This window comes from Dipodomys merriami, unplaced genomic scaffold (genome assembly GCF_024711535.1).
Source record: "Dipodomys merriami isolate MVZ:Mamm:240054 unplaced genomic scaffold, mDipMer1.0.p SCAF_3, whole genome shotgun sequence".
In the NCBI taxonomy this organism is placed as follows: Eukaryota; Metazoa; Chordata; class Mammalia; order Rodentia; family Heteromyidae; genus Dipodomys; species Dipodomys merriami.
In genome coordinates, this window is record NW_027204492.1 from 29099584 (window position 1) to 29127214 (window position 27631).

Genomic DNA, 27631 nt, shown 5'->3' on the forward strand with positions numbered 1-27631 from the left:
ACAGTCCAGGTACACACTTGAGCAAAATACACACTTGGGCAAAATGTAAAATCCTATATTAAAATAACTAGTGTGAATAAAAGGGATATGGCTGTGGCTAAAGTGCTAGAGTATATGCCTAACAAGTATAAGGCCTGAGCTCAAAGTCCTGTGTTGCAGAAAGTGGGTGAGCAAAAGAAGGAAAGGGGAAGGGGAAGGTAGAAGATGGGGTAGAACTGATACAGATTCCCTATCAAGCATGAGGCCCCGGGTTCAAACCCAAATATTTCCAAACAACAAAAAAGAAATATTCAGGTAAATTGGTGATTTTAAAGCAACATTTCTGCCTTTCAGTCAGTCTTGTGCTCCTTCTTATCGACAGACTGTGCCAGTCTGGCTATTTAATAATGGCTCTTCTTTCTTGGTCAATTGACTTCATATGCATGTAATCTCTCTGATCTCTATTCCCTACTCTCGTTTTCTATACCTTCTCAGCAATTCAGATCAATAAGCATTTGTTAAGTCCCTATGGTGTGCATGGCTAATTACTGTAGGAGCTACAGAAATAAATCAGACACAGGCTTTGTAATCCAAAGAATAAAACAAAGAAAGAATCACAAATTCAAGTGCAAGTCAATTATAAGCTAGAGGAAGAGCAAGTGATAGCATAAAAAAGGAGAATTTACTTCCTCTTGGTGAGCATCAGAGGAAGAAATAAGAACATGATTCCTGTTAGTAGTGGCATTTAAGCTGAGTCTAAAAAGATAAGGATCACACAAGAGAATGGAAAAAAAATAGCAAGTAGAGAACAAAGTAATAAGGAAAGCTAAGTGCATGCATAATTCCATGAAGTGTGTAGCTTGGTTCGATCAGAGCACATAATACATAAAGGCAGGCTGGGAAGATGAGACTGGACAAGGGAAGGACAAAGCATGGTGGACCTGAGTGTCAAGATAAGAACTTTTTTCTTTTAGGTAAGAACTTTTGATGTCTCTCTGTAAAACACTAAATCAATAGCCTGAAGGTTTTGAGAAGACAAGTGAGGCACTCAATGTATGTCTGAGGAAGATGGACTGGAACAAGACAACAAATCTGGAGAAAAATAGGCCAGACACTAGGACAAAGGGAATAAGGAAAAACTAGAAAAAAAAGACAATGGAAATTGAAAGAAACTAGAGATTCAAGAGGCATTTTGGCGACAGACTAAAAAGAACCTAATAAAACCCAGGGGAGGAGGGTTGTGTCAGCACTGGGACTTGAACTCAGGGCCTCATACTCTTCCTTGGCTTTTTCACTCAAGCCGGCACTCTACCACTTGAACCATACCACCACTTACAGCTTTTGCTGGTTAATTACACATAAGAGTCTCACAAACTTTTCTGCCTTGTGTGGCTTTGAACTGTGATCCTCAAATCTCAGTCTCCTGAGTAGCTAGGATTACAGACATGAGTTACCAGCAAAAATAAAGCTTTGAAGTATTGGTGCTGAGTGTGAGTGTAGCACTGAAGAGGATTCTGACATTGTTTGGGTGCATGGAGATGCCACTAAGAGGGGGAAAGTTCTTTCTTTCTTTCTTTCTTTCTATCTATCTATCTTTCTTTCTTTCTCTCTGTGTGTGTGTCTCTCTCTCATGCTTGGTAGGCAGGCCACTTAAGCCAGTGTACCAGCTCCTTAACTCCTTTTCAGTATTGGTTATCTTTGAGATGGGGCGGCATGCTTGAACCACTGTGTCCTGCCTGAAGTTCTTTTTTTTTATTAAATTTTTTTAATTGTGAAAATAAGGGAAACCATGGGACCTATGTTTCTTTGGGCCTGGCTTACTTCACTTAATGTAATTTTTTCCAAGTCTTTCCATTTCCTAACAAATGGGGCAATGTCATTCTTTCTGATGGAGGCATAGAATTCCATTGTGTATATATACCACATTTTCTTGATCCATTCATCTACTGAGGGGCATCTGGGTTGGTTCCATATCTTAGCTATGGTAAATAAGGCTGCAATAAACATAGTTGTGCTGGTAGCTTTAGTGTGTTCTTGTTTGTGAACATTTGGGTAAATGCCCAAAAGTGGGATTGCTGGGTCATAGGGGAGTTCTATGTGGAGTCTTTTGAGGAACCTCCATACTACTTTCCAAAGTGGTTGAACAAGTTTACACTCCCACCAACAATGCAGTAAGGTTCCCTTCTGTCCACATCCCCTCCATCATCTGTTGTTATTAGAGTTCCTGATTATAGCCATTCTAACTGGGGTGAGGTGGTATCTCAATGTTGTTTTGATTTGCATTTCTTTAATGGCTAGAGAGGTTGAGCATTTCTTCATGTGTCTATTGGCCATCCTTCTTTCCTCTTCAGAGAAGTTTCTCTTTAAGTCTTTAGCCCACTTATTTATTGCTACCTGAAGTTCTTAATAGTTCATCAGTAACTCTCTTAGGAGAAAAACAGGTTGTTTTGATAGCCTTACCTGAACAACATCAATGCAGGCATCCAAGTAGATGCAACCTTTAGATTCTTTTGAATTTTTCTCATCTTTATAAGAATTGAGAATGTAAGAACCATCAGGAAGTTGAGTCAAGTAAAAATATCGTCTCTTGAATACCTACATGGGAAAATCCAGCAAAGAAATACTTGTTATATATACATTACATATAGATGGCTTCTTTGTGCTAAAAATATTGAAGAGCTTGCCAGCCACTGTGTACAGTCTTTAGGAAACCCTGAAAAATTATGTTTTTCATCATTCTTTGCTTTTTTTCTAGAAGAAGGATAATAGAAATTCAAGTAATCTGCCCTCAGAAAATCAAATATATAGAAGGGCAATACTAAAGATTTACTTTAAAATTTACAGAACAGTTTGATATCTGAATCACTGACTTTTCTCTCTTGCAGTTTCCTCAGAGTCTATAGCATCCTTTTCCATTTAATTGTGAACCTTGACTGGATCCTTTCACTTGTTTATATCACCACAAAGTTTACATACGAATACTGACATTGTATGTTTACATCTCACCTGCATATCATACTGCACTCACCGCTGTGTAACAGGGCCCTTGATGCTTAAAGTCTACTTAAAGTGACTTCTCAGTGAAGCACAGTGCCATTTGTTTGAAATGAGGGATTCACAATAGCTAAGGAGTGGCCCACTGCTATAACTCACAGCAAAGCAAAGCCCATAGAAATGAGGAAAATGAGGAAAACTGCCTGATTCTTCTCCCCTCCAAACAGTCCTGGAGCCTGATAAGTAAGCAAAGGGGGTTAGGAGCTATCTGATGAATTGATGTTTCTTCCAATAAGTTATAAACTGCAGGCTGTTGTCAAACATTTGTTATAGTAGAATTTTTTCCTATTGCAATTCCCCAGGATAACAAATGTAAAAATCACTCCAGAATGGGAGTCGGAACAGAGACCAAAAATATAGACTACAGAACCAGCAATTATTGAGGAAATACATTCCGATGCATCTTGTCCTACTTGCAAAATTTGGCTTGAAGATTTGAGCTTGTCAAAAGCTGAGTGCCAGTGGCTCACTCCTGTAATCCCACCTACTCAAGAGACTGAGATCTAAGGATCGCAATTCAAAGTCAGCCTAGGTAAGTCCATGAGACTCTCAACCAGTTAAAAAAAAATCAAGTGGTAGAGCACTAGCCTTGAGCAAAAGGGCCTCAGGAATAGTACACAGTCTCTGAGTTCAAACCTTAGGACTCGCACACACACAAAAACAGATGCAAGTTTGCCATAATCACCCATCTGATTATGATCTCTGACTTTTTTGAGGACTTTAATCATGAAATGAATATTGTTTGTCCAGGTCATTCTTGCAAAGTACTTAACTTCTACCAAAGTATCTGGAACACCAATAATTTTTTTCTTTATAACACAAGCAAGCAAAATATGTAAAACATGTTAGGCGATATTTCTTTCTTCCTTGGCCTCTAACTTGTGACCCTCCTGCCTCAACCTCCTAACTGTTGGGGTCAAAGGTATATGCTACCATGTCTAGCTAAAAGGTATTTCTTTTTAGTAAAAAAAGGTGAAAACAATAATAATGTTGGTAGACACTTTTGACTTAATTAAATATTGTTGATTTTTAAAAGAATGACAAAAATATAGCAGTGTGAAGCATATCCTAACAGGACATACTAACAAATATTTCTGTTCTATTTTAGGGAATAGCCATGTAGACTATATAGTGATATAAAGGAGGTCAATAAGGAAATACCAGCACTGCAGACTTGGTTCAAGTAGTGAACCAGCTATGAGCAAGGCCCTGAGTTGAAGCCTTAGTACTGGCACATGCATGTGAACAAACATGTGCATGTGCATGCACACCCACACATACACACATGAGGAGAGATCCAGGTAGCAGTAGCCCATACTTGTAAGCCTAGGTACTCAGGAGGCTGAGATCTGAGGATTGCAGTTCAAAGCTAGTCAGGCCAAGAAAGTCTGTAAGACTTATCTCCAATAAACTACCCCCAAAGCCAGAAGTGGAGCTATGGCTCAAGTGGTAGAGTGCTAGCATCGAGCAAAAGAGTTTTAGGAATAGTGCCTAGGCCCTGAGTTCAAGCCCTGGACCAAAATAAAAAAGAATATCGGTTTGCTTTTCAATGTTGACTAACTTTAGAAAATGTGTGTGTATTTATAACTTTCATATGTTTATATGGACATTAAATATCCTTTATCTAAAATTCTTGGAAACAGAACTTTTTCAGATTTTGAAATAGTTGCATAAATTAATTTGCCAGTTACATTTCCCTAAGAAAATTATAACAATAACCAATCTGGATTTTCACATTAGGGATCATCAATCGGTAGCTCATATATATGTGATAATATAAAGTCTTGTGCCAGGCCCAAAGAAACATAGGTCCCATGGTTTCCCTTATTTGCAATATCTAGTATATGTCTGAGACAAGCAGACACAGTCAGATAAGTTGATGTTAGGCGAAATGAACCCCAAATGTTTTTTTCTTTCTTGTGATTGTTTCTAACATATTTATAAGTTGATTTCTTTGTTGCTTTGTATGTCCCTCCCCCATGGTATAAGCTCTGTTTTCACTGTATTTAATGTTGGTATAATTTGTGGAGGGGAAGGGAAAAAAATTGTTTAGATAGGGATACAGGTGGACCCATTGCCACAATGAGATGTACAAGACGTTATGTTGAAAAACGAACTTTACAACTTTGGCGGTGGGTGGTGGGGGAAGAGGGGGAGAGATGGGAAGGGGAAACAAAGGAGGAGGCAACAATGCTTGATAAGAAACTACTCATTACCTTGCCCATATAATTGTAACCCCTCTGTACAGTATTTTCACAATAAAAAAAAAAGCTCACATTTAAGTTTACAGGGAAAAAAATGTAGATTAATATATAAGGAAGATGTTAATCATAATGGTAACTGCATGTGTATGTTTATTTATTTTCATAACAATGGTTCACACATCTGTTATTAAAATGACAGAACCAGAAGACCCATAATTACTGAACTCACTTAAAATGAACATGCATTTTGAACACTTATGTTATGCGAAAACACTTTTTAAAAAAATTATCACATATGTATGACAAAAATTAGAATATATTTCTGAGGCAAAATAATAAGAAAAGCCTGTAACTTAGTTAGAATTTGAATTATGATTAAATCCTAAGCTTAAAGCCTGCAGCTTCAGCAATATGTTTGGTAAAAGCTCAGAGTCCACAGCCAGAAACAAAGAGGACAGAAAAAAGGAAAATATCGAGCAAAATATTCATGGCACAGAGTCAAATCAGCATGTGCAATGCTTTTCACATGTACAAGTGATAAAGATGGAAATAGATGGAAAGGAATGTGAGATTCAGCTCAATAGTCTCCTTTAACATTGCAATTATGTCTAAACGTGACACTGAGGTAGGGAGGCCATGAATGGGGGAAAAGAGTATGATGCCTGAAAGAGCCATGGAAAGCACAGATGCCTTACTGAGGATCTTGGTAGTCAGCCAGGAATTCTGGCTAACCAGCAGTGAAAATGTCCTCAATGCTCTGCTTTTCTCAGTCTTTTCACTTGTAAAATCATGGCCTCACTGCCTTTACAGCTCATTTTATTCATAATCTACAAATTTTATTGAACTTCAAGAAGGAACATAGCAGCTTCACTGTGGGAGAGCTATCCTCCCTAAGAGATGGCTCATACACTAGAAGCCCATGATTTGCATAATAAAGAAAAACCTGAGATGGTGTCTCATTATGTTACCCAGGCTAGCTTTAAAACTCCTGGGCTCAAGGGACCCTCAGACTCCTGAGGATATGTACCACTATGCACAGCTGAGGAGCTGTTTTTAAAGTTTTACTATGTAAAAATTAGACTCAGCCCAAAAGATTGGAAGATCTATTACGCTCTTGTCGCATTCTAAAATTCTACGATACCTGCTGAATTAAAACTCCTGAGAAACTTTAAAGGTGTCTTTTTCAAAAAAGAAAGGGTATCCTGAATCTCTGATATGAAATTAAAGGAGAAATCTGAAATAAAACCTCTCGGATATTTTTGAAACTTCAGGCTACAGATCTATATTCTCTTATATTTCAGAAAAATGAAACACTAAAATAATAAGTATGTAGGACAGTGGCAATTAGTTTATATCATCTTTCAAACTGAAGATCTCAAGCAAAAGCTAATTCTCTTAATGTTGTTTGGGGCTAAGTATCATTATTCACATTTTACCTAAGAGCAAACTGAGGCCAGGAGCCTGCTGAAGTATACACAGAGATGTCTCTTGTAGAACTGGAATCAGAATCATGTGAAAGCAACAAAGAGAATCTCACATAAACCCTCCAATGAGATCTAAAATATGGAGAGTCGGAGGGAGGCAGTGATGGGGGAAGGTTAGCAAATGGGTATTAAATTATGGCTCTATAGAATAAGAAGTTCTAGTGTGCTACTGTACAGCAGTGTAACTATAAATAGCAATATATTATACATTTCCAAAAAAGCAAGAGGAAAAGATTTTCAATGTTTTCACCTTAAAATTATAAACGAATAGCTATGTTTAACCTGATGTAAACATAACACAATTTATACACATATCTAAACATCATATGGTACCCTATTAAATATGTACAACTTGTGGGATTTACCAGTTAAAAACTGATCTAAAAATAAAATCCTTCTCACAGCCTGTAACACTGTTCATGATGGGGATTCAGTTTACTTCTTTGATTTCTAATCATGCTGTTTCAGCTACACTGGCTTATCAGCCTTTTCCTCAAACATCCCAAGCGAACTCCTTTGGGCCTTTGCATTTCCTGTTCCTGCAGCCTGGGATCCTCTTTCCAGGCATATTCACACACTTCATTCTGGAGCATCTTGAGGTCTTTGCTTGAGTCTCACCTCCTTGGAGAGGTCTGTGGAAGCACCTATACTAGAGAGCATTCTTTTATTTTTTTCATACTTGTTATATATCTCATTTTTAATGTACTGTCTGTTTCTAGGTCATTCTGGTCCATGTTTCATCTATTGCTCTAAATCCACAGCAAAGCACGTACTCACTAACATTTTGCAAAATGAAAGCAAAGTAAATAATTCATCCTCCAGCAGATTGTTCAGTGGTTTCATCCAACAGAATGGTGTTCATAACAGCCCCATTTTTTTGTCCTCCCCTTTGCCTTCATTATTTTTCCTACGGAGTACAGCTGACAATCCTCACCTTACTCTGTGAGGAACATAGATCCAGAAGAATGACTCTATCAGACCACCCAGGAGACTAAAATGGGGAAGAAGCCAAGAAAGTTCTCTGGGATAAGGCCACATCAAGTCTCCTGAAAGTCCTGTGCTATTTGGAGTACAACATTTGGAACCCTTTCTGCAACCAGAGAAAAAGGCCTTTTGATGTTCAGTTGCATCAAAAATGGAATAAAGGCAGAAAAGCTAGAGCACCTTACACTCAAAATAGGAAAACTTGTTTTTTATCATTTTAAGACAAACCTCAGTGTTTACCTATGTGTGCCATTTACTGCTAAATGACATCAACAAGATGCCCTGACAAAGAGGGCTTTGAAGGGGAAAGGGAAGAGTAGTAGGCCAGGAGCAATGCAGTGATGGGGGTGAGAAAAAAAATCTACTTGACCAATGTCTCAGACAGAACAGAATGGCAGGGATAGCAAGGGAAGGGAAAGAGCCAGAGAGCAACAGACATGTTGGCTCTCAGAACTCTTATAAGCAAAGATGAAAGAATCAATGGGGAAGAAAACTCCAAGTTTATAAGAATGTCAGGAACTTTGTCCTGTGAAGAACTCCTACCATTAGGTTGACAACCTAATGTATCACTCATCTCTCTCTATTGTACAATTTCACAGTTCTACCAAGTTTTAATAGATTAATAATCTGTCAAGAAAACTTTTTAAAAAATACCTTTTCTGAAATAATTCTACTATATCTGGACATGGAAGTTCTTTTTTAACTTTAATTTGTCTAATATGCTGTTTCTTGTTGTAGATGCATTACTTTTGCAGATTTATTTATTTCTGTATGGATCCTGCTCTGGTTTCAATGATACTGTTATTCATATGATAAGGGTCACAAATCAGATCTGTCATTTAAGGCACTTCTACAATCCACTTAATAAAATAAGGACAGCCTGGGTGCCGGTGACTCAAGCCTGTAATCCCAGTTACTCAGGAGGCTGAGATCTGAGGATCGTGATTCAAAGTCCAGCAGGAAAGTACATGAGACTCTTATCTTCAATAAACCACCAGGAAACTGGAAGTAGTGCTGTGGCTTAAGTGATAGAGTGCTAGCCTTGAGCTGAAGAGCTGAGGGACAGCGCCCAAGCCTAGACAGAGTTCAAGACCCATGACTGACAAAAATAAATAAATATTTAAATAAAATAAAATAAAGACAATGGCTAAAATTGTGGAGTGCTTTCTGCCTCACAGTCTCTGGATAAGTGCTTTGTTCATTCTATATCATTTAATCCTCAAGACCTTGCACTATCATTATGGTCATCATCTCCATGTTACAGAAGAGAAACTGAGGCAAGGGGAGATTCTAAAGGAGAAGGCAAACTTTATCTCCCATGGCTAACACACCTGCTGTTTACATACTGCCTCCACACTCATGTTCTTTATGATTTTCTTTCCTTTAAGACTCTTCTTAGCCGGGCGCTGGTGGCTCACGCCTGTAATCCTAGCTACTCAGGAGGCTGAGATCTGAGGATCGCGGTTCAAAGCCAGCCCGGGCAGGAAAGACCGTGAGACTCCTATCTCCAATAAACCACCAGAAAACCGGTAGTGGCACTGTAGCTCAAGTGGTAGAGCGCCCGCCTTGAGCTGAAGAGCTGAGGGACAGCGCCCAGGCTCAGAGTTCAAGCCTTACGACCGACAAAAAAAAAAAAAGACTCTTCTTTTTTGTGCTGATAGTAGCCCTTGCACTCAAGGTCTCCCACTCTCACTTGGTGTTTTCACTGAAGGCTAGTACTCTATCAATTGAGCTATACCTCCACTTCCAGCCTTTTGCTGGTTAACTAGTGATAAAACTTTCATGGCACTTTTCTGCCAGGACTGGCTTCAAAATGGAATCTTCAGAACTCTGCCTCTTAAGTAGTTAGGATTATATATGTGAGTCACCAGCTCCTGGCAAGACTCATCCTTCTTCAAGAAAGCCTTCTCTGACTCCAAGCCACAATAGTCGGGACTTGACTTACATGATACTACCTTTAAACAACTAATTTTTTTTATTGTGGATCTAATCTCCCCAAGGAGGCTTAAGCTCTACATGCAACAATTCTAGCCGTCTATAATACTAACACCTTATACTAATAAAAGTACGTGATGTCTACTTGGTGATGCATTTGTTTATTCCTAGTATATAGGAAGCACCAAACAAATGGGTTTTAAAGAGTGATCAGGTGGCGAATGGAAAAAAAGAAAACACAGACACACACACACACACACAACCCCAAGCCGGCAAAAATTCTTATCTATAGTAAATGAGTGTTAATCCTAAATATGGGGGAAGGGATAACACTGAAATTTACTCATTACCTTACACTTATATAACTGTACATCATCTTCACAATAAAAGAGTCTAGTACTACTTTCCAAAGTGGTTGAACAAGTTTACACTCCTACCAACAATGCAGTAGAGTTCCCTTCTGACCACATCCCCTCCAGTACCTGTTGTTATTAGAGTTCTTGATAATAGCCATTCTAACTGGGGTAAGGTGGTATCTCAGTGTTGTTTTCATTTGTCTTTCTTTTATGGCTAGAGAGGTGTCTATTGGCCATCCTTCTTTCCTCTTTAGAGAAGTTTCTCTTTAAGTCTTTAACCCACTTATTTATTGGGCAGTTGTTTCTTTGAGGATTTGTTGTTGGGGGATTTAATTTTTTGAGTTCCAGGTATATTTTAGATATGAGACCTTTATCTGTTGTATGGCTAGTAAAGATCTTCTCCCAATATGTGGGCTTTCTATTGATCTTGCTATGCAGATCTTTGCCATGCAGAAGCTCTGCAATTTCATGCAATCCCATTTGTCCAACCTTTCTTTGATTTGTTGTGTTTCTGGGTCTCTATGTCGGGCTGTGCCAAGGAGACCTAGGGTTTCTCCTATTCCATCCTGTAATGTTTTCAGGGTGTCTGCTTTGACTCCAAGGTCTTTGATCCATTTGGAGTTGATTCTGGTGCAGGGTGATATATAAGAAACTAGCTTTAGTTTCCTACAAGTGATTAACCAATTTTGCCAGCACCATTTACAAAAAAAAAAAAAAAAAAAGAGTCTAGTAGACTTGAGAATACAACTGGACCAATGTATCAAAAATAATACATTTTTCTTTTCCTCTTGTTTTAATACACATAGTGACCTTGACCTCTAAGCAATTATTTTAATCTTTTTTTTTGGGGGGGGGGTCCAGTTGTGGGGCCTGAACTCTGGGCCTGGGCGCTGTCCCTCAGCTCTTCAGCTCAAGGCTAGCACTCTACCGCTTGAGCCACAGCACCACTTCCAGCTTTTTTTTCTGTTTATGTGGTGCTGAGGAATCGAACCCAGGGCCTCATGCATACAAGGCAAGCGCTCTACCACTGAGCCACCTTCCCAGCCCTATTTTAATCTTGTATGTACTTTTGGGGGTCAAATACTCTCTTGACTTGTTGTCTTCTAACTGAGGAGGAAAAAAATCATCCTTTAATAGTCAAAGAGAAGTAAGGACTTCTGGTCTCCAGATATATAACAAATGACTCTCTTTTGTGGAAAAACGGGGCACCAGAGGTGAGTCATACATCAAGCAGTTGAACTTGTAACCTCACTAACATATCACGGCAGTTCAACATTTAATTGCTGTCAATGGGGAAGAGAAAGTCAAGAAGATGCATAAAAGTGGTGGGTGTCCCAATGGTTGGCCAAGAATGTGCAACAATTCTTTTCAATGAAAAACACTCTGAAGATCAAATTCTTCCTTATTCCATGTATCATTATATCCCTTAGGAAAAACTGTTCTAAATACCAGGGGAGAGTCATGTCCAACATCATAGTTACATAGTCCATATTGAATTCTTTCACTGATTTGGAACAATACTGAATAAAGTTGATGTCTCTAGCAGCTAATTGAGAAAAGGCACAATGTAAAGGAACATGTTTTGTTTTGTTTTAAAGATTGGAGTTTATGTCCAAGGGAACACGCATTTTCTATGATATCTTAAACTTGTCTCAATATTTCTGCAGGAACTGATGTGGTCTGTAAGCTATATTATCACTAACTGAAAAGTACAAATTAAGGAAATTTATGACTATGAGAAGGCTTATCCCATTGTAACATAACTGCCACCAACAAAGCAATTTACAAGTGGCCCAGACAATCACCAGCACTTTGGCAAGAGCTGGAGGACGCCAACATCCTCTTGAGAGGAAGTGCTTGTGCACAGAGCCCTGTAACTTGTGCAATGAGGTACATCATTAGCAGCTCCCCATATCCTAGGCTTCCCAGGCCAGTAATGAGGTTACTCAACAAGCACAGGGAGAAATCAGGATCATTTCAGAAAATGGTACAGTCTGTAACTTAACAACTGACCACAGCTGAGGAAAAAGTATACACTGCGGAAAACACAAACTTTGATTCCATAAATAGGGGGTCTTATAATCTTCCACTATGAGAACCTCAGCTTGGTTGTCTCACCTGCTTCTCTTTTCCCTCAGGCCCATCACCAGCAACTTGGAATATTCTTAGAAACTCTCTTGATTAGAGACTTGACTTCTAAAGTAGATCAAATGCAAATTGGTTTGTCTATAGCATTTGCATTACATTAGACCATGTGGTTGTTTTCTCTTTGGAGAAATTAAGAGTCTTCCAATTTCTTTGAATTGCACTTTTCTGAGTCTCTTCTGATCCTTTCCTTCTTTTTAATTTTTTAGCCTTCCCTCTAAATTCTATTTTCCCCTTTCTTGTTATTAAGGTTCTCTTATTTCTGACAGTTATGCTGTCCACAAGAAAGACTCAGAAGGTTTTGAAGTTTTGTGCATCATTTCAAACATTCCAAAAGATTCTACATCAATTTTTTGTTTTATTCTGTGCCAGTCCTGGGCTTGAACTCAGGGACTAACTGGGTGCTTTTGTGCTCAAGGCTAGCACTCTATCACTTGAGCCACAGCTCAGCTCCACTTCCAGCTTTTTTTGGTGCTTGACTGGAAATAAGAATCTCACACTTTCCTGCCTGGGATGGCTTCAAAGCTAGCTTCAAACCAGAATCCTCAGATCTCAGCTTCCTGAGCAGCTAGGATTACAAGCAAGGAGTCACCAGCACTTGGCTTTCATAATTTTTTGGTGGCAAGATCTCACCATGTAGCCAAGCTGACCTTCATGCCTTAGTCTACCAAGTGTTGGGATTATGGGCATGAGTCACCACACCTAGCTGATTCTACATAATTTGTTAAATCAGAGAAAACAATATATGCTGATCCTGGGGCTTGAACTCAGGGCTTGGGCACTGTCCCTGAGCTTTTTACTCAAGGCTAGCACTCTACCACTTGAGCAACAGCTCAAATTCCAGCTTTTTGGTAATTAGTTGGAGATAAGCGTCTCACAGACTTTCCTACCTGGGCTGGCTTTGAACCACAATCCTCAGATTTTAGGCATGAACTACCAGCACCTTGCTAAAATTCAGAAATTTTTAAATGAATAAGAAAATTTAACTGTACAGTTTGTGGTTCTTTTTTTCTTTTTTCCTTTTGTTTATACCCTTTTGTTGCTGCTTTATTTCTATACTCTTTGTCTTGCATATAAGTTTATATGATTTCAGGGGGGGAAGGGGAAGAACAGAAACAGTGGGAAAAACCAATTCAACAGTGATATTCACTAGAGACTATGTTGGAAATGAACTTTACAACTTGGGGGGGGGAAGGGTGTGGGGGAGGAACTGTGAAAAAAATGGTGGAGGGGGTAACACTGTTCAAAAAGAAATGCACTCATTACTTTCATGTGTAACTGTAACCCCTCTGTACATCACCTTTACAATAAAATTTTTTAATTTAAAAATAAAAACAGAAACCACTTAAACATACAACTTACTCTAGGAGGTACCACATGCCCTGCTTTTTATTTCCTATCAACCCCTAAAGGACCTGCAAGGCCAATGTCAAGCCACAGTGCATCAAGGAGACAGATAAAATACAAAGGAAGCAGCCTGGCTTCTATGGGCTGTTATTTGCCAATGAGTCATGATTAATACCCAGATCCTACTGCAGCTACTTCCTGGTTAGTCTACTGTGAGTTTGCAGAGTCTCTCCAAGCTTGGATATTCTGATAAGCAAAGGTTCTTTACTGTTAACTCTGTGAGCTCTCATTTCTGTAGTGCTAGTTAGTAATGCTACTAAAGTTTCTCACCAGTGTGGGCTAGATATTATAGCAAGGAGGGGACTCCAGCAGTGCCAGGAATAAATCTACCTCCAGTATTGGGAAAATGACTCAGATCATAGCACACCTGAGTCATCTTCCATTCGCTTTTGAGATTCATTTGCATTGTTCACTTTGAAGATTCACATAGTACAAACAAACCTGTAGAAATTTTTCTTTTCAACATGTGTCTTCTCAGCCCTTGGCCTCAGTCCTGCCTCTGCCTTTCCACAAGCTGGCTCAACTGCCCATGCCACCAGAAGACTTTTCTCCTGTGTCCGAACCAACACAGACTTGAAGCAGAAAGAATTCACGTGGCCCTCTATTCTAACAGGGCACCTTAGGTAACCAGCAGTAGTTCCTCAAACTGTCTTGGTTCATAGACCTGGAATTCTGCTTTAGGCCCACTCCAAGCTCTAGTCTAGCAACTGGGAAATGACTACTCACTTCCATCTTAAACATATCCTTACATGCCTTCTGTTTATACAGAAAGAAAATGTGGTAATATTTATTATTTAGAGTAATCACTCCAAGTTTGATCTAAATCCAATAAAGTTAAACCACCAAATAGTTAAAATGCAATTCATATAGGATAAAGCAACCATGACAAATTCTTTCAGAACACTTTAAAGGAATCTTCCTTTCATGTCCATTCTAACTGTAACAAATCCTGAAATACAATATTCCTGCTTTGACTTACAAGGTATAACCAAGAGAGTATAGGATTTATAGATAGATAGCTCCCAGAAACACAAAATGTAGACCTACAATCTGCAATAGGGAAGGACAGTGATAAATGATATCCATAATCAGAAACAATTCCCAAAACTCATTATGGCCCTTACATTCCAAAATATCCCTATTAATTTTGTTTAATGCATGTAGCCTCATATGACCAATTTGGTCTATTCTTTCCCTTCATTTTCCTACTGTCTTACAGAGGTTTAAGAAGAAATAAATGTCTTTTTGTGCTATATGAATTATATGTCACACATAAAAACCACAAAGTGGCCAAAATATAAGCACCTGGGGGTAGAAAGAGAAGAGGCAAATTAGGCTATATCATCAGGGGCACAAGCAATTGATGACCTCAAGACAAATGGCAGTAGGCCTCTTCATCTGGACCACATGGTTGCCAGGATGCCTCATAGCCACCACCCACTTGATGAATTTATGATTCCTGCCTGGTCCCCATAAGTTCTAGAGTTTTAAACTTCAGATATAAATAATACAGAAGCTAAATAATCAATCTTTAACTAACTGATTATATTACTTGTTTTTATTGCTAGTATAGTAGTGATTTACCACAGACCTGGTGGCTTAAAATAGATTAATGTCATAATTTTTTAGGTTAGAAATCCACCATGGATCTCACTGGGTTAAAATCAAGGCAGAGGAGAATCCATTTCCAATTCATTGCCTTTTCTGACTAGAAGAGGCTGTCCACCTATCTTGGACTGTGATTCCATGTTCAAAGTCAGCTATACAGCATCTCTTTCTCTGACCTGGCTCCATTCTCATGTCTCTTATCCTGCTTCTCTTTTCTTCCTCTCTCTTCTACTTAATCAGGACCCTTGTGATCACATCTGGCTCACTTGGATAATTCAAAATGCCCTCCCAATCACTTCACTACCAACTTTCACTCCCCTTTTCCATGTGTATGTAAGGGAACAAACACAGATTCTAGAGATTAGGCCCATTAACTCATTCTACCACATCATTTAATCGGTTTCAGAAATTATGAAATAAGACTTTTTTACAGGAAACTGGATTTTTATTGCTACTATATGGGCTCCTTAAAATGGAAAAGTTGTATGTAAGGCAAATTAAAATCCAAAAGTATTAGTGAAATTACTTTAAATATTCCTGTGGTGAATTATTTTGTGATTATATTGGTTTCCTTATATCTTGTTTTAGGAATCCAAATTTCCTACCAATATATTTGCTTAAGGTTGAGCTAGAACTTAAGTAGAGGTAAGAGATATTAATATTTTGAGAATGTTAGAAGAGGGAAGGGGAGCCAAAACTGCAGAAGCCAGGGTATAGTCAGATGAGGGAATCATTTCTAATGTTCGGCATTAGAAATGTAACTGTAGTTGACAAGTAATCATTAATTTCAAAATAAATAGTAGAGAAGATTTTGAATGTTCCCAGCATATAAGAAAATGATGAACATTTTGAGTGTTGAATGTGTTGATTACCATAATCTGATCACTGCAGACTATACACACATATTCAAATGGCACCCTAGACCCCATAAATACACAGTTTTTTGTTGCTTTTATTTATTTACTTTTTTATTTTTTATTTTTGTCAGTCGTGGGGCTTGAACTCTGGGTCTGGGCGCTATCCCTCAGCTCTTCAGCTCAAGGCGAGTGCTCTACCGCTTGAGCCACAGCGCCATTTTTGGTTTTCTAGTGGTTTATTGGAGATAAGAGTCTCATGGACTTTCCTGCCTGGGCTGGCTCTGAACCGTGATCCTCAGATCTCAGCCTCCTGAGCAGCTAGAATTATAGGTGTGAGCCATCAGCACCCGGCTTATTTATTTTTTTATTGCTATTTGTGGGGCCTGAACTCTGGGCCTGGGCACTGTCCCTTAGCTCTTCAGCTCAAGACTAGCACTCTACCACTTGAACCATAGCACCTCTTCCGGCTTTTTCTGTTTATGTGGTGCTGAGGAATCGAACCCAGGGCCTCATGCATGCAAGGCAAGCACTCTACCAATGAGCCACCTTCCCAGCCCCAAATGCATAGTTTTAATGTGTTAAAATTTTTAAATGATACAAATCTTATTTGGCCATCTGAACAAAATTCAAGCCCTCAAATGTATATTTCTGAACATGATAACAGCTATATTTTAATAAAGATTTGAGACTTGCTCAGCTAGTGAGCTGCTTTATTATTATTATTATTATTATTATTATTATTATTATTATTATTATTATTATCATACTAGAGTATACTGGTTAGCAGGATAGGTTCTGGAATCAGTTTACCTAGGTTCACATCTCTCTTACCTCTCAAAACTTGGAGTAAGGTTTAATTATCAGATTTCTCTGTGCCACACCATTTCTGGAAACTAAGAATAATAATATGGGACTGCCATGAAGAGTAAATAAGATACAGAATATAAAACACTTGGTATGGTGCCAGGCACACATCATGTACCCATTAAGTGGTTTTTCATCTAATCACCACACACTGAGGCTCGTATTTAGATGCAGAACATAGAAAGCATCCTGGAAGTTGGCTTCATTATCTTGGGGGCTTGAAAATGAAAGTGAGGACAGGACATGGCCCCTAAAGGAAAAGCAGCAGGCGAAATATTCAATTAAGATCAAATTTGAGTCTTCTCTTGGTAGACATGTATGGCTTCTGCTTGCAGGGTATTTGAAAGATAGAATGACCTTCAATACTTAATGAAAGTGTAAATCATCTTGAGCAAACCACATAATTTTATGCTGAATATCTGAAACAGCAGTTATAGCCAGTATGAGGGAATAATTTGTTTTTCTTCTCAAGAGTCTTGAAGTTGCTTATTAGCTTTTCCTTTGGATATCCATGCCTCTTCACTCCTTCCTGAACAAAAGCCAATCCCACATCAATAATGGGAGAACAACAAAGGAGGGGGTAACAATGCTTGACCAGAAATGTACTCATCACCTTACTCATGTAACTGTAACCCTTCTGTACAGTATCTTTACAATAAAATAAAATTTAAAAATAAAATTTTAAAAAGTATTCTAGGCTCTATATGATTAACCCCATTCAACATTACTCCTTTTATCTCATACAAGTCCCTTATACATGCTCAGTATCTTGGCCAAAGTAAAAATTTTCTAAATAGATTTCTGACCACTCTAAGGCATGTTCTGTGTAGAAGTGAATTTGGTGTATTTCTTATATAGTTTGGAGGCTACTGGACACAAGGGACTGCTAGCTTAGATATCCATATACTTTGCCACAGTGACTAGTATTTAATATGCACCTAATTAATATTTGCTAAAGAAATGGATTGCCCTATACTTCCACTCATTAATTCCTTCCCACTTCTGAATCTCTGATGCCTTTTTGAAAGCTATTTTCTTTATTCAACTGACAGCCTCCTTCTTAAGCTTCCTAATTCAGATGTTAATAACTACATTACATTTCCTTTTAAAGGTACACTTCTAAATTTAGGTTCAGAAGATTCACGTTTTTTTAAACACCATGTATATGTAAGAATCTTCTCATTAATGATATTTCTTTTTCTTTTTTTTTCCCTTGATGCCAGTATTGGGGCTTGAACTCGGGGCCTCTTGCTCTCCTTAGCTCCTGGATGGCACTCTACCACTTGAACCACACTTCTATTTAATAAATTTTCTTAACTCATTGTAAGATAAGCACTTTTCCAAACAGACTACAATATTAGCATCCTTAAAATAATGGAAAAATATTGTAACTACTTCTTACCTTCATGGTAACTGTAATGGTACTATTTACATTTGCTTTATGCAACCAGCCTTGTTTTATGACACCACCCTTTTGAGAACATAGAGAAGATGAATCCTGAAATACAGTAAAAAGCCATTGATAAAAAAAGTAGGCATTTAATTAGTCAACACTGAGGGGATACAGACTAGACACCGCCCCCACTTCTTAATTAAGTCATAAACCCTCACTCACCTCAGCACAGTTTTAAAATAGTTAACTAACTATAAAATGAAAAGCCCTCTGCTATGCATGCAGTAGGCACTTAATAGATGTGAATTGTACAGGCTCACATCTCAGAAAGCCTTCTGCATTAAGCAGTTAAACCTTACCATAAGGTAGTCCTAAGAGGAATCTTTCAGGTAAGAGAATCTAGATGAAACACCACACCACATGCCCAACACAAGTAAAACAAATCTACAAACCTAGCCTACAGGAGGAGGAATATGTTTATACACAGATCTAATCATTTCACTTGATTTATTTTCTAAACCCATTTGGAAAGATAACAATTTAAAAAAACATTAAAAACTACTATTCCTTTCAAAGCTGGCCATGGAGCATTCAAAAACAACTCATCCAGTATCTCTTTTCAAGGAATTCTGTTCATAATCTTTTTTCAGGAGAAGTAACCTTGAAGAAATCAGCACAGTTCTTCCATAATTACCTCATCTTTCTCACAGTCCTCATCAATCTCAAAAACATGATTAGGAATCTTTTCTGGTCTCAGAGATTTGCTGAAAATGCAAGAGGATTGTCTTAGACACTTCACAGAACAGACCAACAACAAGAAAACAAATATTTGAGATGAGAACACTCTTTCCCAAGCAAATGCCAAGACTGAAGGGTAATCCTTTTCTCCTTTCCAAACAGAGATTCTTCCCTTGGAGTAAACTTACACTGCTTTTTTGCAGTGCTGGGGATGGAAAACAGGGTCTTGTGCATTCTCAGAAAATCTCTAATACTGAGATAAACCCCAGCCCCCTGATAATCTGTATATAAGGACTCCCACATTTGCAGCCAGCAGCAAAGACATAACTAAGACCAGATACACAAAAGGGCAAAAGTTGCTAAGGAACCTGAGCCAGAGATGTTAACAGTGACTGAACTTTCTTTTCTCTGGGTCAAAAAGTAACATAGTCTACTTCTAGCTCTTCATTTTCATTTTTTCCGCTTAGGATTTTTACACTTAGGATTATTATCTTCTCTGGAAAAGTACTTCTAAATTACAAAAGATTACACAAATGTCTTATTTCTCCTTTACTTTTTTCTAAAACATTTCTCATATGATATCCTGTAAGGTTAGTAAATAGTCAGGATGAGAAATGGAAGGAGAGTTCAACCAGGTTGACTGATCATCCAGCAAGTCAGTGGCAGAAAAGATTTGAACCATGACAGTCTGGCTTCTGAGCCAGTGTGCTCATGTCATTTGTTCAACTCAGTTGACAGAGATGCTTGGGGTCATCAAATTGATTCACATATTTTCTATCTTCTTCATTAACACTTTTGGAAAAATGCTTTACTATTTTATCCAGAATCAGTTAATAGTATTTTATGATATAGATGCACTAAAGCCAAAAAGTAAGCTTATATATTTTGGAAAGCATTTCAATGAGCAAAGTTAAAACATATTTAATTAGTCGTTTGTTTCATTACAAGAGTGCCTGGCACCAGTGGCTCATGTCAGTAATCCTAGCTACTCAGAAGGCTTAGATCCAAGTATTGCGGTTCAAAGCCAGCCCCAGCAGGAAGTGGAGCTGTGGTTCAAGTGGTACAGTGCTAGCCTTGAGCTGAAGAGCTCAGGGACAACACCTAAGTCCAGAGTTCAAGCCCCACAACTGACAAAAAATATATATAAAAGAGGTTTCACAGGTGGTTTTCAGAAGGGTAAATAACACTGATAATTCTCCTCATGAAACATGTTTCCCTTGAATTTTAAACTTACCATGGCAACATTCGAAAGTCCCCAGAGAAATCTTCATACTTGTAGTTTACCACATGCCAGTCTGTGCTATAGGTTTTAATACACTAAAAGAAAACAGAAAATCTTGAGTTTGAAGTATAGGAAAAGTATAAGTATTTCCTTTTTGAGGGCTTGTCCTCCGGGCCTGGGTGCTGTCCCTGAGCTCTTTTGCGCAAGGCTAGCACTCTACCACTTTGAGCCACAGCTCCACTTCTGGTTTTCTGGTGGTTAATTGGAGATAAGAGTCTCATGGGGGGCTGGGAAGGTGGCTCAGTGGTAGAGTGCTTGCCTTGCATTCCTGAGGCCCTGGGTTCGATTCCTCAGCACCACATAAGCAAAAAGAAAAAAGCCGGAAGTGGCACTGTGGCTCAATTGGTAGAGCACTAGCCTTGAGCTGAAGAGCTGAGGGACAGCGCCCAGGCCCAGAGTTCAGGCCCCACGACTGGACCCCCCCCCCCAAAAAAAAGAGTCTCATGGACTTTCCTGCCCGGGTAGCTTTGAACCTTGATCCTCAGATCTCCCAAGTAGCTAAGATTACAGGCATGAGCCACCAATGCACAGCTTCATATTTCTATTTTTTTAAATCAGATAGTGTACTGACAAATTTTTATACTGACAAATTTTTAAAAAACTGTTTCGGGAAATATTGGTACATGAATCTTCTTGTGAAGAATCAGCTGGTGACAATAAACACCAATTCATATGCCTTTTTGAATAATCAGATTGCAAGACTTGGGAGTACTGAAATCCAAAAGAAATATCCCCAAACCACAGGCTACTTGTGAAAATGTTTAAGTTGTATTTTCTGGATCATATGAAGAAATTTCTTATGTAGGTCAATTAAGTTCTGTAATTTTATTTTCCATTCATAATAAAAGGCAAATACTTCATATATTTTATATAACTAAATTATATATATATTCTCCTGTATCCATTGAGCCCGTTACCTCTTTGACAAATAAGCTCTGGGCCCTCTTTTCGGCATCTTCTGGTACAGTAGATTGAACTGTTCTCCGCTGACGACCTATCACTGAGATCTGGAAGACAAAGAACATTCTTTAAGAAATGGTGTGGAAAACGTAGTTATTTGTTATTCCAAAAAGTGTTTGTGGAGTGGGAGCTGGTGGCTCACGCCTGTAATCCTAGCTACTCAAGAGGCTGAGATCTGAGGATCACGATTCAAAGCCAGCAGGGAAGGAAAGTCCATGAGACTCTTATTTCCAATTGGCCATCAGAAAACTGGAAGTGGTGCTATGGCTCCAATTGATAGAGCACTAGTGAGTAAAATTGCTCAGGGACAGTGCTCACCCCTGAGCTCAAACCCTAAGACAGACAAAAAAGCATGTTTAAACTCACAGATATGTCTTCCATGGGGAACATAAGCAGGTCTCTGAGAGGGTCACTGTAAATCTGTGTTTTCCTTTGGGCGATAACATTTTCATAGTCCAGAGGCTCAACAACCTTGGCCTTTTCCTTTATAAGAGACCAGAAATAGAAGTTGTTATGGTCAAACTCAGAAAAGTTCCTCTCTCTCTCACTGTGTATTAAAGATGCATTACAGGAATTATTGATACTAAGTACTTAAAGGAGACACTTTCACTAGAGAAATATTCTTCATAATGATATAATCTACTTACCATATGTAGGCTCCCCCTTGCTTTTTTGTAAATCCAAGACCAGGACCCAAACTTGGTATCTGACTCCTTCACTCACTGGCTGGTGCTGAACCCCTGGATCCATGCTTCCAACCCCTTCTTGCTAAAGACAACAATTCTGAATAAACAGCACCATATTCTGTATGTCTGATTGCCTTCCACGCATTTATTGAATTTTGAGCAAAAAAATCTATACTCTCTCTCTCATATATATATATATAATATACATATAATATATATAATATATACATATAATATATATATATATATTTCCTCAATATTCACAGCTCACCAAGTAACTACAGGGGAGAAACTCTCAACATTATGTATCTTCTTTACATTAGGGATACTGTCCAAAGAGTGTACTAAGTTTCAACATATCTGGGATAAGCCTGTGTACTGGAGATGGATCAATCCTGTGGGCAGAGCATGAAAGGGTGAAGGTCTGTGACTACATCAGTTGCACCCCTGTTGGACTTCTAGGTAATTGTGGAATGTTGAGATATTTAGAATCAATCAGAACCATAATTCCATACGCTATTTACAATATTTCAAACCAAATTGAGTATCTATTAGTGACTTTGTTTTTCAGGGCTAAGGGTCAAACCCAGGGGCCCCTGCATACAAAGAAACCTCTTCTACTATTGAGCTACAGCCCCAACCTGTATGATAGTGATTTCTAATTATGATGTTTTCATTTGAGTGAAATTTCATTAAAATTGAATAGTCAAAATTGTATAAATAAAGCCTGAATTTAAAACATCAAAACTTCACCACCAGGAACTGAAAAACATATTTAAGGAAACATATGACTTAGATATTATACAACATACACATGTATTAAGCATTATCTGGATCCCATTAATTTTTAATATTTATGATTTTGTGTATCCATTACAAGTTAAAAAATAGGATATATTAGAAGTTAAGCCAAGTGCCTGTAATCCTAGTTATTCATGAAACTGAGATTTGAGGATATGGCTCAGAGATAGCCTGAGCAGAAAACCCATGGGACTCTTATCTCAAAATAAGCAGTAAAATGCCAGTAAAATACCAATTGAGCTTGGCTCAATTGGTAGAGTGCCAGCCAGGAGCAAAAAAGCCCAGTAAGAACACAAGGCCCACAGTTCAAGCTCCAGAACCAGCACATACACAAAGAAGATACATTAGAACTTAATATCATAGTGGGAATGGGGTTATATTTGTGTACACGGTATTTGAAGCTGTGTCCAATATACTAAATACACATAGTCCTTTGAGAATGGTTTGTATACATGGTTTAAAACAGGTCATAGTTATATCCAAGTTCCATATCTGAAGGGCATCTCAGAATTCCTTTATAGGATTACTTAGAAAGATTAAAGTAAACTACTCTAACCAATAAAAATCAGTGTTAAACCAATCAAAATGATCCTGACAAAGATATACTTGTCTTCAAGACTTAAATTTATATTTGTTGATCCAGGAGATTAAATCAAATCACCCCTAGCAGGTTTGTGAACACAAGTGCAAAAAGAGCTGAAATAGAAGAAACAAATACTATTCTGGGAACTTAGAGGTTTTCTAATAGGAAAAGCTGACTTCTCTTTGTCATATCCACCAAGGACCCAAATGGAAGGAAACCAATGGCATCTTTCAGGTTTAACACCCAAGAGTCTGTACTGATCTTCTCAAGGTTGAATGAATTAAGACTGATCTTGAGGCCTGAACACAATTTTAAAAGTTATGCTTTTTGTGCCATCTTCCCAGTACAGAGTGCAAAAACAATCCTCAGATTCAACATTTTAACTTATTGAATTAGCATCTACTAATTTATCTTTACAATAATTTCACAGGTACCTACTTCAAGTAACTTTGAAAAACAAAAAGAGAAAATATTTCTTCAGCTCTCTACCACAGCTATTCAATACAGGAAGGCATATGTCAAATTAATCAGTTGTTTAAGTATACAGTAAGTATATACCTTCTAAAATGAGACTAGCTCTCTTTGTTTTGAAGGTCATATATTCAAATTATGTAAAACAACATCCTGCCAGGCGCTGTAATCCTAGCTACTCAGGAGGCTGAGATCTGAAGATCGTGGTTCAAAGCCAGCCAGGGCAGGAAAGGCTGCGTGACATCTCCAATTAACCACCAGAAAACGGGAAGTGGAGCTGCAGCTCAAAGTGGTAGAACTGTAGCCGTGAGCAAAAAGAGCTCAGGGACAAAGCCCAGGCCTTGAGTTCAAGCTGCACTACTGCCAACTGCCAAAAAGCAAATAAACAAACAAGATTCCACAATTCATTTAAAACTAATTAAAGTAAGCCTTCTGGGTTTCCATTCTATTTTCTCCATCAGGAGTAGCCTGACTACAGAAAAGATGAGGTAGCTATTCTGAGAAAACTTTTCCTAATAGAAAACCTGGACCTATGAATCAGGTTTCATTTCTGTAAGAAGAAAAAGGCAAAGGAACGGAAGCACTACATTTCCTTCATTTATGAACTGCTAATATCATAGACAGGGGAAAGCTTTGCTATGTGGAATTATCATAATTTAATAAGGTTCTTCCCAGAAATCTAAAACATAACCTTTGCTTAACTTTCCTATTCACCTTTGTTATACTATTATTAGAATTAATATGGTTAGCCTAAGTAAAGCTTTTATCACATTCAAAAGGGATTTCTCTCCCAGGCATGTGATTTACCCTTTCTTTCAGTTTCCACAATAACAGGTCTGCAAAGACACTTTTTAATAACTCCAGAAATCTCTGATATAATAAATGGGACTTTATAATCATTCAAATAATAAATAGCAAGGTTCTACTGTCTACTTCTATACAATTCCATCCAGTGGTAAGTAAAAAAAACTAAGTATTTATACAATCTGGAGAGAAGCAAGCATATGTTTCAGTCTTTTCTTCCTAAGTAGTGACAGGAAAACCATCAACTCAAAATTGGAACCTACTCAGTTTTCACCATGGAGAAAACAAAACAAAACAAAACGATCTCTTTGAAAGTCCTCATTCTCTGAGCCCTGAGCCTTCTTTAAATAATTTGGAAGTAATAATGGTTGATTCATTTTGGTTGATTCATTTAAAGATCATTTTTCAGCCTTAACACTTCCATATACATTGTAACCTGTTTCATATTAAAAACATCTGCCAAGATTTCAACCTTATATGTGAGGAATGGTCTTAGTGGCTTAGGTTCATCTGCCCATTTTATTAGCAGAATTAGAATCCGAACCTAGTTGTTGTTTGTCCTGAAGTACTGGAGATGGGAATGCATGTGTTCAATATATGCTCTACCACTAACCTTACACACCCAACCCCATTCCTAGATCTTCTACCCCATCCTTTCTTTCTTGTCAGTGTTTTACAGACTTTAGTCTTCTTTGTATAATTGATAATGTTAGTAACAGAGTTCTGAGTGCTTGCTTTAGAGAATATCTTAAAATAACACTTTGCAATCAAAATGGCCACTGGGGGCATGTCATTTCCAGAAAGCAAAGTGAGATCGGTGTGTGACAAAGGGTCACAACTGTTGTACTATCATTTTTTATTTTCTTCAAATCAAATATCTTATTTGAAATACATTTATTGGGGAAAAAATCTTTGTATGACTCTTATTAAGAATGAATTACGGGGGGGGGGCTGGGAAGGTGGCTCAGTGGTAGAGCATTAGCCTTGAGCTGAAGAGCTGAGGGACAGCGCCCAGGTCTAGAGTTCAGGCCCACGACAAGACCCCCCCCTCCCCCCGCAAAAAAAAGAATGAATTACTGGGGCTGGGAAGTTGGCTCAGTGGTAGAGTACTTGCCTTGCAAGCTTGAGGCCCTGGGCTTGATTCCTCAGCATCACAAAGCAGAAAAAAAAGCCAGAAGTAGTGCTGTGGCTCAAGTGGTAGAGCACTAGCCTTGAGCTGAAGAGCTGAGGAACAGCGCCCAGGCCCAGAGTTCAGCTCCCACGACCGACCAAAAAGAAAAAGAAAAAAGAAAAAAAAAGAATGAATTACTATTTTTCTAATCCCTAGTAAAACATAATTTTAAAATGCTGATTTAGGGAATATGGTTTGTCACACAGTTAATCTCCCATGCCTCCTTAGGCCACTAAGGTCCACTCTCAGTGGAGTTCGATGTCTACATCCTAAAGCCAGTAGAAATACACAATTCTACAAATTGATAAAATGCTTTGATTTCTACAATAGGGGGAAAGGACTAGTTCACAAAAAGAAAGTCATTTGAAGCCAGGCTCTGGCGGCTAACACCTATAAATCCTCGCTATTCAGGAGGCTGAGATTTGAGAACTGCAGTTCAAAACCAGCCCATGCATGAAAGAGTCCATGAGACTCTTATTTCCAATTAATTCACCAAAAAAAAGAAAAAGAAAAGAAAAAGAAACCCAGAAGAAGTGGAGCTGTGACAGCACTGGTCTTGAGCATAAGAAGCTCAGGAACAGTGCCCAGGCCTGCAGTTCAAGCCCCAGGACCAGCGCAAAAAAAAATAAAAATAAAAAAAAGAAGAAGAAAAGGAAAATCATCCATATAAATTCAGTTATAGTCTGCTTGTTGGCCCAAAGGCAAGAAAAAAAATAAATCCTAAGTGACAGTCTCCAACATTATCATCACTTAAGACTGTCTAGCCAGGTGCCAGTGACTCAAGCCTATAATCCTAGCTACTCAGGATACTGAGATCTGAGGATCATGGTTCAAAGCCAGCCTGGGCAAGTAAGTCCGTGAGACCCTTGTCTCCAATTAACCACCAGAAAACCAGAAGTGGTGCTGTGGCTCAAGCGCTTGCCTTGAGCTGAAGAGCTCAGGGACAGCACCCAGGCCCAGAGTTCAAGTCCTATGAACAACAACAAAAAAAGACTAATTCTGTGGTGGTTCCTATACAGAACAACTAATCTTTCACCATTTCTACCAAATATGCCTAAATATCTTTCTTGCTGTTGTTTTTAATGTATTTATAATATACTATGTGTTTTTTTTGTTTCTTTTGTATGTTCTTCCCCCCTGGTATAACCCCTGTTTTCACTGTATTTGATTCCTGTGCCCTGCATCTTGTATATACATTTTTCTAATTTGGAGAGGGGAAGGGAAATAACAAAATGCTGAAATACGGATACAGGTTGACCCATTGTAACAATGAGATGTACAAGACACTATATTGAAAACAAACTTTACAACTTGGGGGGAGCAAGGAGAAGTTGGGGAGGTGAGGAGGGAAGGGATGGTAGGGGAAAAACAAAAGAGGAGGTAACAATGCTCGATAGGAAATATACTTATTACCTTACTCATGTAACTGTAACCTCTCTGTACAGTATCTTTACAATAAAAATATACAAAAAAAAAAAACAGGGGCTGGGAAGGTGGCTCAGTGGTAGAGTGCTTGTCTTGCATGCATGAGGCCCTGGATTCGATCCCTCAGCACCACATATGCAGAAAAAGCCCGGAAGTGGCACTAGCCTTGAGCTGAAGAACTGAGGGACAGTACCCAGGTCCAGAGTTCAGGCCCCACACCCAAAAACAAAACAAAACAAAACAAAAACCTATACTTCTAATCTTAAAATAAATATTTAAATATGTACATGCATAAACTAAGTACATGCATACATAAAGTCAACCAACTACTCACTGATGTATTAAAAAAAAAACAGAGCCAAAAATCATACCCTTATTTATTTATTTATTTATTTATTTATTTATTTATTTATTTATTTATGTCCATTGTGGGGCCTGTA

At 38.3% G+C, this 27631-nt stretch overlaps 1 protein-coding gene across 2 annotated transcripts in view; it reads right to left on the reverse strand.

Annotated features, from left to right (window-relative positions):
- The window catches only part of Dock11 (dedicator of cytokinesis 11), a 198225-nt gene that overhangs the window by 123147 nt on the left and 47447 nt on the right, over positions 1-27631 (reverse strand). For both annotated transcript variants that reach the window (XM_070039850.1, XM_070039849.1), the window contains exons 2-7: positions 21617-21733; positions 21208-21297; positions 20243-20325; positions 18965-19034; positions 18280-18375; positions 2440-2574 (exon numbers count right to left, since the gene is read on the reverse strand). In XM_070039850.1, the coding sequence (XP_069895951.1) occupies positions 2440-2574; positions 18280-18375; positions 18965-19034; positions 20243-20325; positions 21208-21297; positions 21617-21733 (591 nt within the window). The remainder of the gene's footprint in view (positions 1-2439; positions 2575-18279; positions 18376-18964; positions 19035-20242; positions 20326-21207; positions 21298-21616; positions 21734-27631) is intronic.